At 35.1% G+C, this 16543-nt stretch overlaps 1 protein-coding gene across 2 annotated transcripts; it reads right to left on the reverse strand.

The window, feature by feature from the left end:
• Positions 4141 to 8579, reverse strand: LOC107613054 (YTH domain-containing family protein 3). Of its 2 annotated transcripts, XM_016314895.2 has the most exons (9): positions 8261 to 8579; positions 8090 to 8160; positions 7700 to 7865; positions 7530 to 7606; positions 6444 to 6884; positions 5862 to 6362; positions 5541 to 5753; positions 5293 to 5445; positions 4141 to 4644 (listed from the first exon to the last, which is right to left on the reverse strand). In XM_016314895.2, the coding sequence occupies exons 1-9, from the start codon at positions 8280 to 8282 to the stop codon at positions 4540 to 4542; spliced, it is 1749 nt and encodes a 582-aa protein (XP_016170381.1). In that variant the 5' UTR covers positions 8283 to 8579; the 3' UTR covers positions 4141 to 4539. The 2 variants fall into 2 exon arrangements, with proteins under 2 accessions (XP_016170381.1, XP_016170382.1); XM_016314896.2 differs by lacking the exons at positions 8090 to 8160; positions 8261 to 8579 and having other exon boundaries at positions 7530 to 7617; positions 7700 to 7838.

Consider the following 16543-nt stretch of genomic DNA (forward strand, 5'->3'; position numbering starts at 1 on the left):
GGATGCAACTAAGACAGTGCCACTGAACAGCAATTTAATAGCGCTTGGACGAAATACGAGAAAGAAAGTCGCACCCCCAGCCGCATAAACATCGACTCGTACACCCATATCTAGTTGGACACACTGGGTGAGTCAAGGTTTATGCAGCAAACCCTTTCGTCGGACCCGGGGAGCACGAGCTCATAGTGACACTCTGCATCACCGTCCCCACAAATCATCCCTTGGTCTCGGAGCCGCTGAAGATCTGCCTCCGTCACCTGAGACGGCGTTCCCCACCCATCGGAAGTCACCCAATAATACGTCCAGAGAACGCCACCGGTCGGGATCATAGAGCTCCAGCACCCTCACTCCTCCGGCCGGCGATACCTAAAAAAAGGGGAGGTGCACCACCATCAATTGATGAGCGGATATTTTATACACTTTTTAAGGTCATTTTCTTAGTGTTTTCAGTATATTTTATCAAGTTTTAGTATGTTTTAGTAGGTTTTAGTACAAAATTCACTTTTTGGATGCTACTTTGAGTTTTTGTGGTTTTCTTATGATTTTAGGTGATTTTTGCGTAAAATTGGCAAGTTTTGGCAAAGTTTGGTTAAGAGGCAAAGAAAGGATAGCAGATGCTGTCAAATCCTTACCTCCATGCATTCAAACGAGCATTTCTGGAGCTACTGAGGTCCAATTGACACGCTCTCAACGGCGTTGGAAAGCTAAATTCTAGAGCTTTCCAAAAATATATAATAGTATATACTTTTCTTTGGAATTTACTGCCCAAAAAGGGCGTTGAACGCCCAACTTACCCCCTTTCTGGCGTTCAACGCCCAAACAGGACCAACCTCCCAAGTTGAACGCCCACACTGGCGTTCAACGCCACTAAGGGAGCAAGGAAGCAACATGGACACTCCCTAGTAGGCGTTCAATGCCCACTCTTCCAAGTTAGATGCCAGCTCAGCCCAAACACTCACCAAGTGGGCCCAAAAATAGATTTTCGCACCTTTCTTCTTAGTTTATTTCATTTTTATAATTTTTAATTATTAGATTAGTATATATAGGCAAAGATCACCCATGTTTAGGATTTTCAGCCTCTCAAAACTTATTTTCTATTTTCTCTGTAAAATATGAGTGGCTAAACCTCTTAGGTTAAGGATAGGAGCTCTGCTCATCCCTATGGATTAATATCATTACTTTTCTACTTTAATACATGTTTGATTTTATTCTATGATGTATTGTCATTCTTCATATTTATGAATCTGGGGTGGAACAAAAGTATGACCCCTTATTCTATATGAGTTCTTTACGAGTCCTGACCCGGATAGTATTGAGCTACAGCTTGAGAGTACATCACAGGTTCCAACAAGTTATTTGGGCTAATTGAGATATGTGACATGAAATCTCGTTATGTCAAGGGTAATTGAGGTCCCTGTGGCGCTAAGGCTAGAATCATAGAGCTTCATTCTCTGATCCAGAAGATCTGACCTTGTCTGTGGCGTTTTGAGTAAGATCATCAAAGATTGAATTGCATGAGCTTCACCCTCGTCCAGGTTGAATGACCAGCATCCTGGTATTTGGTTTGGACCATAGGGGATTAATGACCACTACCCCTGACTTAATCACTTACAGTCTTTCCATTGAATGAATCACTCATTGTTAAAGTAGTCAGTAAGAAGTATTAATCCGGAAGAATAAGCATCTCGAGGCCTTAACTGATTTCTACTATTGTTTCTACGTCAATTCTTTATTGCTTTTGTTATTGTTTTGTTTATGCGCCTACAACAACAACAATCAACTTTCTATTCGCCTGACTAAGATCTGCAGGATAACCACAGCTTGCTCAATCCGGCAATCCTCGTGGGATTCGACTCTCACTCACTTGAGGTATTACTTGGACGACCCGGTGCACTTGCCGGTTCAGTTGTGCGAGTTTCATTTTCGCGCACCGTCAACCCACCAGAACCAGACGGAAGAAAGTCATACAAATAACAATCTACCTAACACAAACTAAAACTAATCCCAGAACACTGGTGCTCACCCTCTCTAGTAATTCACTAATGCTACCTAGAAAACAACCCAACATTAAGAAATACAGAATACCAAATAGATGAAAGGATTGCAGAAACATTCAAAACATGCGCTAAGAGAAAAAGAAAAATACCAACCTGATAGAAGACTGGAGTAAAACGAATATCAGAGAGAGGCACGAAGCACTGGATGGACTCATAAAACACATGAACGGGCCAGAAACTACAAGCGATAGAAGAAGAATGCGAAACGGTTTATAAAGCAAAACGAATGGAAGAGACATAGCAAGAGAGAGAGAGGGAGATTAAAAATCAAAACAGTTACAAATAAACCAAAAACGCCCTAAAGAAAAAAGGCGAAAAGGCAAAGGGCAAAAGCGGAAAAGAAAGAAAAATGTCCCCTCGCATTAAATGTCATTATGACACCTGGGGAAGCGCAATTAACAAAACCCCTTTAGAAAGAGCAACAGGCATATGATGAGACGCTCAAACCATTCGACGGTTACTAATCTCACATAAACGATGCGCTTTTCTCCAAACCATGAAACGGACAGGAACTCCCCAAGTCCCCGACCTCGATCGGGGAAACAAAGCAATGAGCCCCTAACCAAGCCCCAATGGCGAGTAAAAATTCCTCTAGCGATGAGACCGAGCATACTCGCTCTCTCACTGCGGGGGCAACTGTTATAGACCCGACTTTTGGGTCCCACACCGGAACGGCCTCCGACTCGGATACCTTGGGCTGGCCCCCCTTTTTTCTAACGGCCCAAACTGGCCCCACAATCTTATCCAACATTCGAATTTAAATACTTCCCTTATCTTAGCCAAATAAGATAGGATGAAATAACTACCACTAAGTATATAAAGGGGAGCCAGAAGCCCCCTCAGATACGTCATTCATTCTACGTACCTTATACCTCTCAGATCTATTGACTTGAGTGTTGGAGTGTCTTTGTAGGTACCACCCCATTGCTCCAGTCAGATAATCCGGCGACCGCTTCGACTTGCAAATCTTTGGTATTTGGCAATGTCAAAAACTTATTTGAAATAAATTGGAGAAACGGTGGAAAAACGTTTGAGATTATTATCATTATTATTATTATTATTATTATTATTTTTATTATTATTANATAATACGAAGGGAGTAAGACAGAATAGTGTTATAAAAAAATTTTTGTCTTTTGAATTTTTTTATTTATTTGTTTTATTTTTTAAAATTTTCTTGATTAAAAATGATTAATAAATATGTGGGTTGAGAAAAAAAATTACAAAATGATTAATAAATACTTTTTGTATATTTGTCTTATTTTAGTTTTTGAGATTTTTTTGTTTGAAATGATTAATAGACATGTGGTTTGAGAAAAATTAAATTGCAAAATGATATTTTTTAATAATTTTTATAAATTGCAAAAAGAATTATACCATAGTTAGTTATAGTTGGTTTATCAAAATTTAGATTAAATAAAAGGTTAAATTTAATCATCACAAATCAATCTAATTCAATCACTAATATTATAATATGTAACAAGGTATAAATTACCCTTTAAAATTGGAAGGGTATGGTAAAATTCACCATATATTAAAGTTTGGTCAAGTTAAAGAAAATAAAAAATTTAACTAACAAAATAAAAAAATATTTAAAAATAATAAAAATAAAAAATGATCTTATTATATAACCTTTAATTTTTATTTAATAAAATATAAATTTAATAAAATATAATAATTTATATACCGTAACACATCTAATAAACACATAATTATTGTGTTTATTTTAAGCATACATACCCGTCATTAATAAATCATGAAGGTACCAGAAATGTCAAATCAACAATTATGGTAGACCAAAGGGAATCATTATTTAGTTCAATTTTAGCCCATTTTTATATTTCTACCGGTTGATAATTCCAGTTAGACTAAACAATTTGAACACTCAAATCTCATCATATAATAGTGCACCACCCACTTCGTGGCCACAATTAATATTATATTCTTGCAGGAAAAAAATAATGCAAAACTTTCCAACCCCAATGATTTTTCCACTATCACCCATTTGGAACCCATTCATTTTGGACAACATACTACTGCAATTTTAAACTGTTATTCTGTTAAAATTTCTGAACTAAAACAAGAAACAAGAAGGATGTGCAAAATAAAATAAAATAAAATGAAAACAAAGGAACTTATGCCCTCAGGTTATAGCACCTTTGTAAAATGGCATCAATCAGCGACGGGTCCATTTCACTAACTCTAAAAAAACTCCATAAATTTGTAAACTTTTTTTGTACAATTTTGGAAATGCATCCATCAATTTCCCCTCACAAGTTTTTTGTCTTTTTTTTTTTCCTTCCTAAAAGCATCACCAACATTGTTTTTCCTTTTATTTTTATGGCCTAAAGAGAACTTCATGTTGTGCTTACTTTTTAGACTTTTAGTCCAAGTGGAAGTGCCAAACTGTACTGGCTGTAACAATCTTAACCGGCATGCTGACGTGGCGGGGTCCATTGGAAAGAGCATCAACCCCAACACTTCAATCTTTCACTTTCTCAACCAACTTCGGATCCTGCATCATGTTGTTGTTCTTCACATTTGATATGTCTAATGACTCAAGTGTAGTTGTTAATTCATCTACATGCTGCCAACAAAAGAAGACATAAATCAATAAGTGAAAAGATCAAAACACTTTACACCAATAAAAAATAAAAACCAAAATTTAAATAAGATCAGGTTGGTGCTTAGTTTCAATTTGTTTCGTTAAATATTAACCTGACAGGTTGTTAAATGTATTTTAACAATGCAAATTAAGGGTAAGAATCAAAAAGAAAAATTTGATATTTTACAAAGGATGAAAAAGTTGATTAAGTCCCAAAGAATTATCAAAGCATCTCAAAGGGACATGAGCATGATCACATTAAATAAATAAACAAACAGAGAATATAATTACAGCTAATAAACTAGGAAATGCTAAAGTCAAGAATAACATAACATGCTCCAAAGTCTAAAAGAGCTTATATTATGAAATTCCTACTCCAAAATTATTCTGTAAAGAGAATCAACTTTAGGATCTTTTATCAACTAGGCAAAGCATAGCATATAACCAGTTATTGCAAAAGGTTCCCTGCTAGTACAAATGAAATTATGCCATCGTGGTCCCACTATCACATGCACTCAACCACAGATGCCAATACCAATTATATAGAACAGATTATGCTGAGAAATTGGTGTACTATAATCGGGAAGAACCCTAGAATAATGTTACGAACAAGTGAAAGAGCATCGATACCTGCATGTTGGCGTGGGGCACAGACTGCCTCATTTTCTTTTCCTGCATGACCTTCTGGCGGCTCTCATAGAATTCAAAATCGTCCAATATGGATGTTCTTGCTATATAGTTCTTAAAGATGTTGAGAATTTCGATACCTTGCGCAAAACTCACCTGGAAACAAACAAGACCTCAATAACATACAAAAAGAATAATTTTAGGAATTCTCAGTAAAGAATTGCTTTACTCAAACATGAAAAAAGACTTGCCTCTTGTGTGTCTCGACTATTTGTTACTGGCTTATGATCGTTATTCTCTAGGATTATATGTCGTAGCTGAGGATTTGGAACATCCTTTATGATGTGCCATTTGACAGGGAAGTATCCATTCCATTTGTCTTGTTGCCAGAAATCCATACTTTTATTGAAATCGACTCGCCCGGTCATCTCGGCTACTCCACAAAATTGACCACTGGCATTGACCTGTAGTAAACAAGAATTACACCAAAAGAATAAAAAAGAAAAAGTAAAGAAGAGGGTTGATGTATCTGAAATTTTTGAAACAGAATCAGATTTGAACTTCACACATACCGAAAAGAAAAGGAATACGGGGCACTTGCTTCCTTTCTCTTCCATCCGCTTTTGTGCATCCTGAAATGCACTATCCAACCTCTTATTCCCGTTAGGAGTACTTGCCCACACATTGTACTTGATGCTCTTATGGACATCATCTTCGCTGTATGATTTGATGACGAAGAAAAGTGCATGATCATATTTGGTCACAAAATCAGGACTGTTATATAGATCTATCCTGATTTTGCTACTAGCATTTCCACTCCCAGCTCCCACAGATACAGATGAACCTTTCACATTAGTCGTTCTAGGACCCTGATTTTGCTCATTGAGCGAACCATTAACCTTGCTTCGCAGTTTTAACTTGTCAGTACTAACCCAACTCTTTGTAGATGCTTTCACGTTAAGCAAGTTATTCGGATAGAGGTATCCACTCTTCCCTTGATTGTATGTTGGAAATTTGGCGACAGACAAACAACCCTTTGCCATTGTTTCTGAATGGAGGGCCGAAAACGGTGCCTGAGAAAAGATTGCAAATTTAAAATTATAATATAAACAATGATAGATAAACCACAACACCTAATGATGGAGCAAAGTTACCTTGTTAACTTGTTTTGGCTTAACATGAGTTGACAATACATCCAACGATGGGGTTGAACCCTTCGCTTCCAATTGATTGGTTAAGTTAGCTGCATGTGGGGACTTTGACACTATACCACCCGCATGATTCTGTGTAGACAAATTGGTTCTACCACTTGGTTTCCCGGAAAACTCATTACGGCCATCACCTTGTGACCGATCTTGTGTGGTTGAAGACAAATCCCACAAATGTGTTGACGGCAGAAACTCCCCATAAGGTAGAGAAGCCGAGAAGTACCCAGGTGAACCAATTGGTTGTTGGAATATGGAGCCAGGGGGATACACTTGATGGCCAACATACTGCCCGTCGACGCCAGCTGTATTCAGAGCAAAGTATGAAGAGTAGCCAGTCTGAAATCCTGGCATGAGATAGGCATAAGATCCATTATCTGCTGGCACAACCTAAATAAAAAATAAATTAAAAAAAAAAAGAAAAGAAAAAAGAAAAGGGAAGGGGACAAAAATATGTACTGAGACATTTATTAAAGATATCACAGAACAAAAGAAAAAAGGATCAATTCTGTGGTTGGATGACCAGAAAATGAGAATGCAAAGAACTAGACAGCATTCAGCAATTCCTATATTTAAGGAAACCCCATTTACTGGCCACATTTGCCCTAAATTAACAGTTTAATAAGAACTGTTTAATGTTTCAAAAAATTTGAAGTTGGAATCTCAGATACCAACTACACTGGTTACAGCATGCCATTCAAGTCCCAAAGAAAACACAAAATCAAGCAAATCAGGCCGCCAAGAAATACATTACTGTTATTATAATTATTATAATTTCCATTCAACCCTTGCCCCCAAGAATATGATTCTTGGTGACCATGTTAATTGTTAAACTTCACAAGAATTAGGGACATAAGCAGAATCCATTCCCCCAGTTTTTATTCTACCTTGCCCAGCACAAGATATGTTATCGAAATCAAATAGACTATCGTATCATTGCATTGCCGGCACGACTCAAATTGACCAAACAAAAAGCAAGTCAACCACACAAGACGACTCAACATGACCAATGACGGGTCAGCGTAGAAGGCTTACAGGATACTGAAGATCAACTGCATCAGCACCAACATAGTATCCTTGATTATCTGGCTCTCCAAAGAAACCACCATAACCTGTGATCATTCTAACGTAAGAAAGAGAAACATATGAATATACAATTACAATCAAGACGAAATAGAGAACCATCTGAAGGAGCGTTCTTTCACCTGGATAGTAGTAGCCATAATAGCCACCACCAGGAAAAGGAACACTCTGATCCATGGCAAGGTACTCATGATCCACATCTCCTTCTTTACCACTCCCAGATGCATCTCCTACAGATGACACACATGATCTTGCATCTGATGGAGAGCTTCCACCCTTTGAAGGAACCTGATCAACATATACAAAACCGTAACCACAGTGAGAAAACATGCCTTACACATAACCAATGAAACAGTTAATCCTTAATGAAAGCACATCAACAGGAAAATAAATAAACAAAAAAAGAAAACAGCAAAATAACAAAATTCTCACAAATTTGAAGCTAAAATTGTACTTAACAGATCACATGCAACAGAAAGAAAGACATGTGGGGGCATAAATGGGAATTTTACCATGTTGGAATTATTGAGTTCAACCGTTGAAGAATCACCATGAGGTTTCTTCCTAACAAGTTCATCCGCAGCTGTCAAAACCAAAAAATACAACTCAAATCAGTAAAAATTGAGGAAATAATAATAATAATAAACCATGCATGAAAATAGTAGAAAAGAAAGAGGAAATACGTTTCTGCAATTGAGCAGCCATAGGAGTAGTACTTCACCAGAAAAATCTCAGCTTCAAAATCTTCACCAAAATATTCTCAAAACCCCCTTTCAACAACAAATCCACTGAACAAGGGAAAATACAGATCATCCAAAACACCAAAAATAAGCAAAATAAGCAAAATAAACAAAAACACCCTTTTTATGTTTTCAGCTTTACACGTCGTCTTCAACTAGGAAGTTGAAAAAATTGAAAGGAAAAAAAAAAAAGTTGTTTTGGAAAAAACCAAAAATAAAAAATAGATAAACCCCACAATATATTTCAGACAGAAATTCTGGGTATGGATTATCTTTTTGATTTGTTACTCTCTAGATTTCTGGGGCGAAAAATCAGCAAGAAAAAAAGGGGGGCCTTTCTGGCAGAACAAGTGATGGCAAAAGAAAGAAAAGGGCGAGAAGCACGGTGTGGATTGTTGTGTGTGTATCCTTAAAAAGATAATAAAAAATTCCTTCTTTTTATTTTTTTAATTGTTGGGTTGGAAAATAGGATTTTGAATAGAGAAGCTATTTAAAGGGTTGTGCTTCTGAACGAATGGAAGAAGAATAGACACACACACAAGGAGAGAATCTTCACGAAGAGAAAGGGAAAAAAAAGGGGAGAAGAAGAAAATGACGGAGAAAAATAAAACTACGAACATGGCATCTCATAAAATTGGAAAATGGGACGGTGGAAAAAGCACCACCTCATCACATTGTTGTCATAAGGAAAAAAAAAAAAACAAAAAACAAAATGAGGACATCTTGTGACTTGAGATTGTTGTTTGTGTATCATGTATAGCTTTAGATGTCTCTAATTTTGGGATTTTGTTTCCTTCATTATTACGAATTTTTTATTTAAATAAATTAAAAAATATTTCATTTATTGAAATAAATAATTTTAAAAATTATTACAAAAATACGTAGGATGACTTATCTCGTTTATCGTGTAAACGAGAGATACGTGTAAACTTATCTCGTTTACATTAAAAACGATATAAGATTGGATGAGGTCTATATATAGATGTAATTCACATCAACTTATTGGGCCCATTTTCAACCTTTCCACCATTTTTTGGTCTCTTCTATCCTTTTCTGACCATATTATTGAGTAAGACGAAAATAGCGCGCACAGATTCACGTGATTCGGACATTAATCGACTGAACGCGACATGGCACGTCGCCGGCGCAGCCGACTTTGTGATTAGTTCTTGACGTTTATGTTATTCCATATATGTATAGCCATGGTTAGGATACTTGCTAAGAACTATAATACAATTTATAGTTTAGGTGACTAAATATATCGTTAGCAACAGGTCACTGATAGAATATGATTGAGATAAGCCTCAAAGTAGTCCCTAAAGTTGCACTCGAGCCTCGAAGTAATCCTTGAAATTAATAATTCCTCAAATTCGTCCCTGAAATTGCACTCCGGGACTCATAGTAGTCCTTGAGGAATTTTCCGTTTGTCGAAATCTTAAAACGACGTCGTTTTGAGAAGTAAAAAAAAAAAGAAAACAAAAAAAAACATTGGAAACGATGTAGTTTTATGTTTATTAAAAAAATAAAAAAATAAAAACACGTTAAACCCCACCCCTTCCCCTTCCCCAACTCTTCCCCTTCTCCAACCTACCATTTTCCCTTCCCCTTCTCTCACTCACAAGCAAGCTTTCCTCAACCCTCTTTGTCGTCGGCCTCTATTTCGGTGCCGCGCCGATCGCCCCTCCCTAACCTACCCTTTTCCCATCCCCTTCTCTCACACTCCCAATCTGCTTCTCCGCACCACCACGAGATCCAAGTGCTCTCCGACCTCACCGTCTAAATTTCACACTTTCCCACTATTTTCAAGCGCTCTGTCAACCACCCCCAACCCTCCGTCGTCACCATCATCGCTCTCGAGCCCGCCGCACTCGCCGGCGACTCCAAAGCCCACCAACAGCTCCACAACGAGGCAGGCGCTCCGAGCCACAAACAGAATGTCTCTCACGATCAGCTCCAGGCGCTCTCCATTGTCCCGACTGACAGTCCCTCCCTACTTGTCGCCGTCTGCTCTCTGTTCTCCTCTTTGTCTTCCTCTGCATTCTTTTTCTCTTCTCTGCAGCAAAGGTGAGTTTTTTTTAGTTATTTAATCATTATTGTTTAATATTTTGGATGATTATTGTTGCTGGTGATTATGTTTTAATGTAGTTGCCAAGGTTGATTTTTTGTTGTTTTTTATTCTGTAATTGTTGCTGTTTTTTGTGATTGTTGCTATTTAGGTTGACTTATGCTTGTTATTTAGGTTAATTGATCTTTTCTAATTGTTGTTGGTTTTTTTGTGATTTTTTGTAATTGTTAGTTTTCTTAACTCTGTGATTTTTGTTGGTTCTGATGATGTTGTTCTTGTTGCTACTATGAAATTGAAGAAGAAGAAGAAGAATAGTGAAGAAGAGAATTGGTGAAGATAAGGATTAGTTTCTTTTTTTATAAATATAAAATGACGTCGTATTGGGGATTAGGTTTTTTTTTTAATAAATATAAAACGGCGTCGTTTTAGTCCAGCTCAGTTTTCCGGTAGCAAGGATGGACGAAAATTATTTCAAGGACTACTATGAATCCCGAAGTGCAATTTTAGGGACGAATTTGAGGAATTATTAACTTCAGGGATTACTTCGAGGCTCGAGTGCAACTTCAGGGACTACTTTGAGGCATATCTCAATATGATTTTAGGAATGTGGTTTTGATTTTTTTTTTTTTTTGTAATTAAGTTTTTAAGTACATAGTTGTTAATTAGATATTAGATGATGTGACAGATGGTTAATGTTTTTATTTTAAGTAACATATTGAAAAATATTTATTAATTAACTAAGTAAATATTAACGTAAAAAATTTTATTTTTGTAAATTCAGTTAGTACATATGTGTAAATTTCTGTTAAATAAATGTATATAATAGTTAACTCAATTTGTTATGTCAATGCACATATACAATATTTTTCTAATTGTGATTATTTATTTTTTTTGTCAGAGGCCTCGCATGTAACATCCTACCACATGAAACTTTACACCTAGGAAAAGAGTTCCAAGACACAAATGGCAAAGCTTTTGACTCGGCTCGCAAAGTTAAAACCGGCCAGAGCATATATACATATATACATGAGAAAAACCCTAAAGAGACTTAAAACACAATTTATAGAACCTGTTTCTCCAAGTCAACCTCTAAAAGGGATAAAACATAAAATATACATAGTGGAGCTATAATAATATCTATATGTACATCTTAACCAAAATGTAAACCCAACACACAAGGATCTTTCGCTGACAAGAGCTCCCATAATCCCTCAGTGAGGTGCCGCTTGACCTGCATCTGAAAACCACGAAATATGTGTGGGGTGAGAACCAGAGGTTCTCAGTATGGTAACAGTGTCCACATATCTAACATATAATATCCCGGGAAAGCCAAAGGCGATCCTAGAACTTCCGACAAAAGATTACAAACTTAAAAACTATTCTTTACCACCATAAATAAGCCATTAATAAGGTGGGGTAGCTAAGGGTTCAAAATTCTAACTCAAACCTAACTTGATCCTTTAGCTTCTCACCTTCTTCCGTTCCTCTAGAACTCCATAGCACAGACAAACAAGATACAGACAATGCAAATACAAGTAAAATACAATTACAACAGGTAGCAAATTTAGCAAGTAGGTATAATGATCACATAGGCAAGTGCAATTAATGCACAATCAAACAAAACACACATATGCATATGATGTATGCCTGTTCTATGGCTGATGATATCATCTGTCGGTTATATAGCCAACCCGACACATCTTGGTAGCTAACCATGGCCAGAAACACCAATTACAGAGCAAGTAGATTTGAGCTACAACCCCTTTGCTACTACTCACTTAACCCAGAGCCAGTAGAATAACCACTAATGCGGCTACTACCCAGGCGTGTGTTTAAAAGCTCAACCTGGAGTAAGTGAAATAATTCACTACTGCTGCTACTACCCAGGCGTCCACTACAAGAATATGGCCAATTAGCTACTACAAAAAGAGTCGTAAAATCGTCGCTAATCTGACGCAAAATAGAATTTGTGACGGATTAGCTACCGCCTAGTAACTAATGCTTTCCTCGCTAATTACAAGTCGCAGATCAGTGAGGCAAACACAGTAGTCGCTAATTCATCGAAAAATTTTTTAGCTACCGAATAGATAGTCGCAAATCCATCACTAAAGTAAAAGCTAATTCCAAAGAAGAAATAGACTAAACGGTAGTTGCTAATTAGCGACAAACTCTAATGTAGCAGAGTCATCACTAAATGCAAGCTAACTTCGTAGACAAAATAGAATGCTTAGTTGATACTAATTAGCGAGGAATTTTTCTGAACCTAACTTGTCGCAAGTTGTCCGCTAATGTGATCGCAAATCTGTCACATTTTGTAGCAAATCTATAGCTAATCTTTGAAAATCCTTAATCAAATTTGTAGGAATATTGTCGCTATACCAAAGCTATTCAAAATGAGAAAGTAGAGTTATGAAATAGTCGCCAATTTACTAGGAAATAATATGTAGTTAATTAGTTGCAATACTATCGCAAAATATCATCGCAAATTCCTTTTAAATTAGTAACAAATCTATAGGTATCGCACAAATATTTCAGTCGCAATATAGTCTTTAATTTGTCACCATCGTCAACAATGAGTATGTCACTAATTTTTCTAGAATATCGGTTAGGATTCCAATTTTGTTGCTATACTAAAATAAACATCATATTATTTTTTTTATTTTAGTGATTGAACTAAGATAATGCATACAAATAAAATTAGTTCATCAAAATTATACCAGTTTAAAAAAAATCAAACCCAATATATTCATTAAAATAAAAGTCTAATGTAACATCTCCAACATAAGCACTTCACAAATAAAATACCAAAACACGCTAAATCTAACAATATTAGTAACTATAAAAATCAATCCAAGAAATTATTATCAACTAAGTAAACTACCAATAAAAGTAAGCTAACTTCTATAAAACCTGAAAATGAAACAAATTGCCTAATCAATTATCTATCAAACAAATAAACTACCTAAATAAGCTAAGCCTAATAAAATGCATTAACATAAGCCACCTAATCAATATTATTGCGAGCAAAATCACTCTAATGGTCCTTTTCTTGGGGGAATCCTGGAATCTTAGAAAGAAAAGACAGTAGATTACTCTGTATAGCTTCATTTACAATACTAGGCAACACTGCATTTATAGTATTAGGCAATGCTTCTTTAATAGCTTCAGTAATGTCCTCTTGTGAAACCAGTTTGACTGTAGAAACATCTGTATCTTTTGGTAATGACACATCTCTATGATCACAAATACCAATATCTAGACTGCAGCCTAACCCATGAACTTGTCCTTTCTTGTTGGTTCCTGCAACTTCTGTCCATACATCAGGATCAACTTCAGGTTGATCTAATAAATCTTCTCCATATTTTTGTGATATTGCGTCTCCATATAAGTCCTACAGTAGAAAAATATTATTAAGAAAATTGAAAAAGTAAATTATACTACAAAATTAAAGACACTTACAATAATTTTCTTGGATACTTCAGAAACATATTCTCCACTTTTTTTCTTATGAACATCATCATATACTTCAAGGAAAGATACACGATGCTTCAACTTAGCTTCCTGTAACAACATTTATTAGAATATAGTATCATAAATCATTTGAGATAGGCAATATTTTTTTTATACCTTTCTTCTCTTGTGTTCGCCAAATCTGATAGACCCTGCAGTGTGTAGTTTATGAGCAGGCATAGCAACCCTATTTTTTTGATCAGCCACAGACTTATTTTTCCACTTTGAATCTAACTAGTGATCAACTAAGCCATTCCAAATATCAACTTTCATTGCTTTAGGTCCATGACCCTTAATGTCAGCAATACTAGTTGAGTTTGCCTCCTTAAAAGCTCTTTCTCTTGCTCTTTTCAAAATATCATGATAGTGGTTAAGTATTGTCCTATTCCAAACAGTTTTTGTCATAGCCTTATCATAATTTGATGCAAATTCATGTTTTTCCTAAATTTAAGCATTCGAAAGACTTAGTAACTACTCAATCCAATTATATATTAAAATCGCATTGAAGCAACATCATAATCACTTACCAGGAAACCTTTACACAACTCGCCCTTCATGTTTGGACAATAATCCTGCCATCTTGGTGCTGGAGAAGGCATCCTACTTAGCAAATCTTTCGTAACGTCACGAATTACCATATGATCTGTAAATCTCTTCCTACTTTAAAAAATACAGGATTATCAAAAATAGTTTAACACACAACAACATAGATCATCAAAGCAACAACAAATTCTAGGCTTAGCTATACTACTCACAACTTTAAAATAATTCATGAAAATAACATAGATCATAAGAATATAAAGCTCTCAAGAGTGCAAGACTAAAGTAGCTTTAATCTTCATGCAAGCAATCCCAATAAGAATTTCATATACCCAACAACAAATAGAATTTGTTATATGACAGATTTAATCTTTTTTCTACTCGGAATTTTTTATCTAATCTCCTTCTAAACACACTTTAAATTATTGCTACTTTAAATTTTAATGAACTAAAATAGAGCTAAAGTAAATTTTATTTTCCCATACTTATATTTATATGTAATAACAGTCAAGATCAAACTTTCTCTCTATAAATTTTTTCCAAAAATCAGTAATTGTTAATTGTAAATTATCGTGTTCTTGTCAAAATAGCTTTATCCTAAATAAAATGAGGCCTAAAATCTATTGATCTTACAAATGCAAACCAATCATACAAATACATACAATTAGTAGAATAATACACTATTATAATTTAATTTTCATATATTAAATTATACTTCTTTTAAAAAATACAACATATGCATTACTAACAAGAATAATGATTAATGAATGACATAATGTATACCAAAATTCAAAAATGAATGGCATAGCAGGTTTGGGTTATGAACAAAAAATCAAACGGAGTTTTTCTATAGCTAATCTTTGAAAATCCTTAATCAAATTTGTAGGAATATTGTCGCTATACCAAAGCTATTCAAAATGAGAAAGTAGAGTTATGAAATAGTCGCCAATTTACTAGGAAATAATATGTAGTTAATTAGTTGCAATACTATCGCAAAATATCATCGCAAATTCCTTTTAAATTAGTAACAAATCTATAGGTATCGCACAAATATTTCAGTCGCAATATAGTCTTTAATTTGTCACCATCGTCAACAATGAGTATGTCACTAATTTTTCTAGAATATCGGTTAGGATTCCAATTTTGTTGCTATACTAAAATAAACATCATATTATTTTTTTTATTTTAGTGATTGAACTAAGATAATGCATACAAATAAAATTAGTTCATCAAAATTATACCAGTTTAAAAAAAATCAAACCCAATATATTCATTAAAATAAAAGTCTAATGTAACATCTCCAACATAAGCACTTCACAAATAAAATACCAAAACACGCTAAATCTAACAATATTAGTAACTATAAAAATCAATCCAAGAAATTATTATCAACTAAGTAAACTACCAATAAAAGTAAGCTAACTTCTATAAAACCTGAAAATGAAACAAATTGCCTAATCAATTATCTATCAAACAAATAAACTACCTAAATAAGCTAAGCCTAATAAAATGCATTAACATAAGCCACCTAATCAATATTATTGCGAGCAAAATCACTCTAATGGTCCTTTTCTTGGGGGAATCCTGGAATCTTAGAAAGAAAAGACAGTAGATTACTCTGTATAGCTTCATTTACAATACTAGGCAACACTGCATTTATAGTATTAGGCAATGCTTCTTTAATAGCTTCAGTAATGTCCTCTTGTGAAACCAGTTTGACTGTAGAAACATCTGTATCTTTTGGTAATGACACATCTCTATGATCACAAATACCAATATGCAGCCTGCAGCCTAACCCATGAACTTGTCCTTTCTTGTTGGTTCCTGCAACTTCTGTCCATACATCAGGATCAACTTCAGGTTGATATCTTCTCCATTTCTTTATACATTTTATACATTTCTTCTCTTGTGTTCGCCAAAACTAATAGACCCTGTAGTGTGTAGTTTATGAGCAGGCATAGCAGCACTATTTTTTTGACCAGCCACAAACTTATTTTTCCATTTTGAATCTAACCAGTGACCATTCCAAAACGCTTCAACTTAGCTTCCTGTAACAATATTTATTAGAATATATTAACAAAATGCATTTGAGATAGGTAAAAATTTTCTTT

Source organism: Arachis ipaensis, chromosome B08, assembly GCF_000816755.2.
Source record: "Arachis ipaensis cultivar K30076 chromosome B08, Araip1.1, whole genome shotgun sequence".
NCBI lineage: Eukaryota > Viridiplantae > Streptophyta > Magnoliopsida > Fabales > Fabaceae > Arachis > Arachis ipaensis.

Coding starts and splice junctions, on each gene's coding strand:
- LOC107613054 (XM_016314895.2), bottom strand. CDS start 8,282: ATGGCTGCTCAATTGCAGAAAC. Junction 7,866..8,089: donor AACTCAATAATTCCAACATG/GTAAAATTCCCA, acceptor TATGTTGATCAG/GTTCCTTCAAAGGGTGGAAG. Junction 7,607..7,699: donor TTATGGCTACTACTATCCAG/GTGAAAGAACGC, acceptor GAATGATCACAG/GTTATGGTGGTTTCTTTGGA.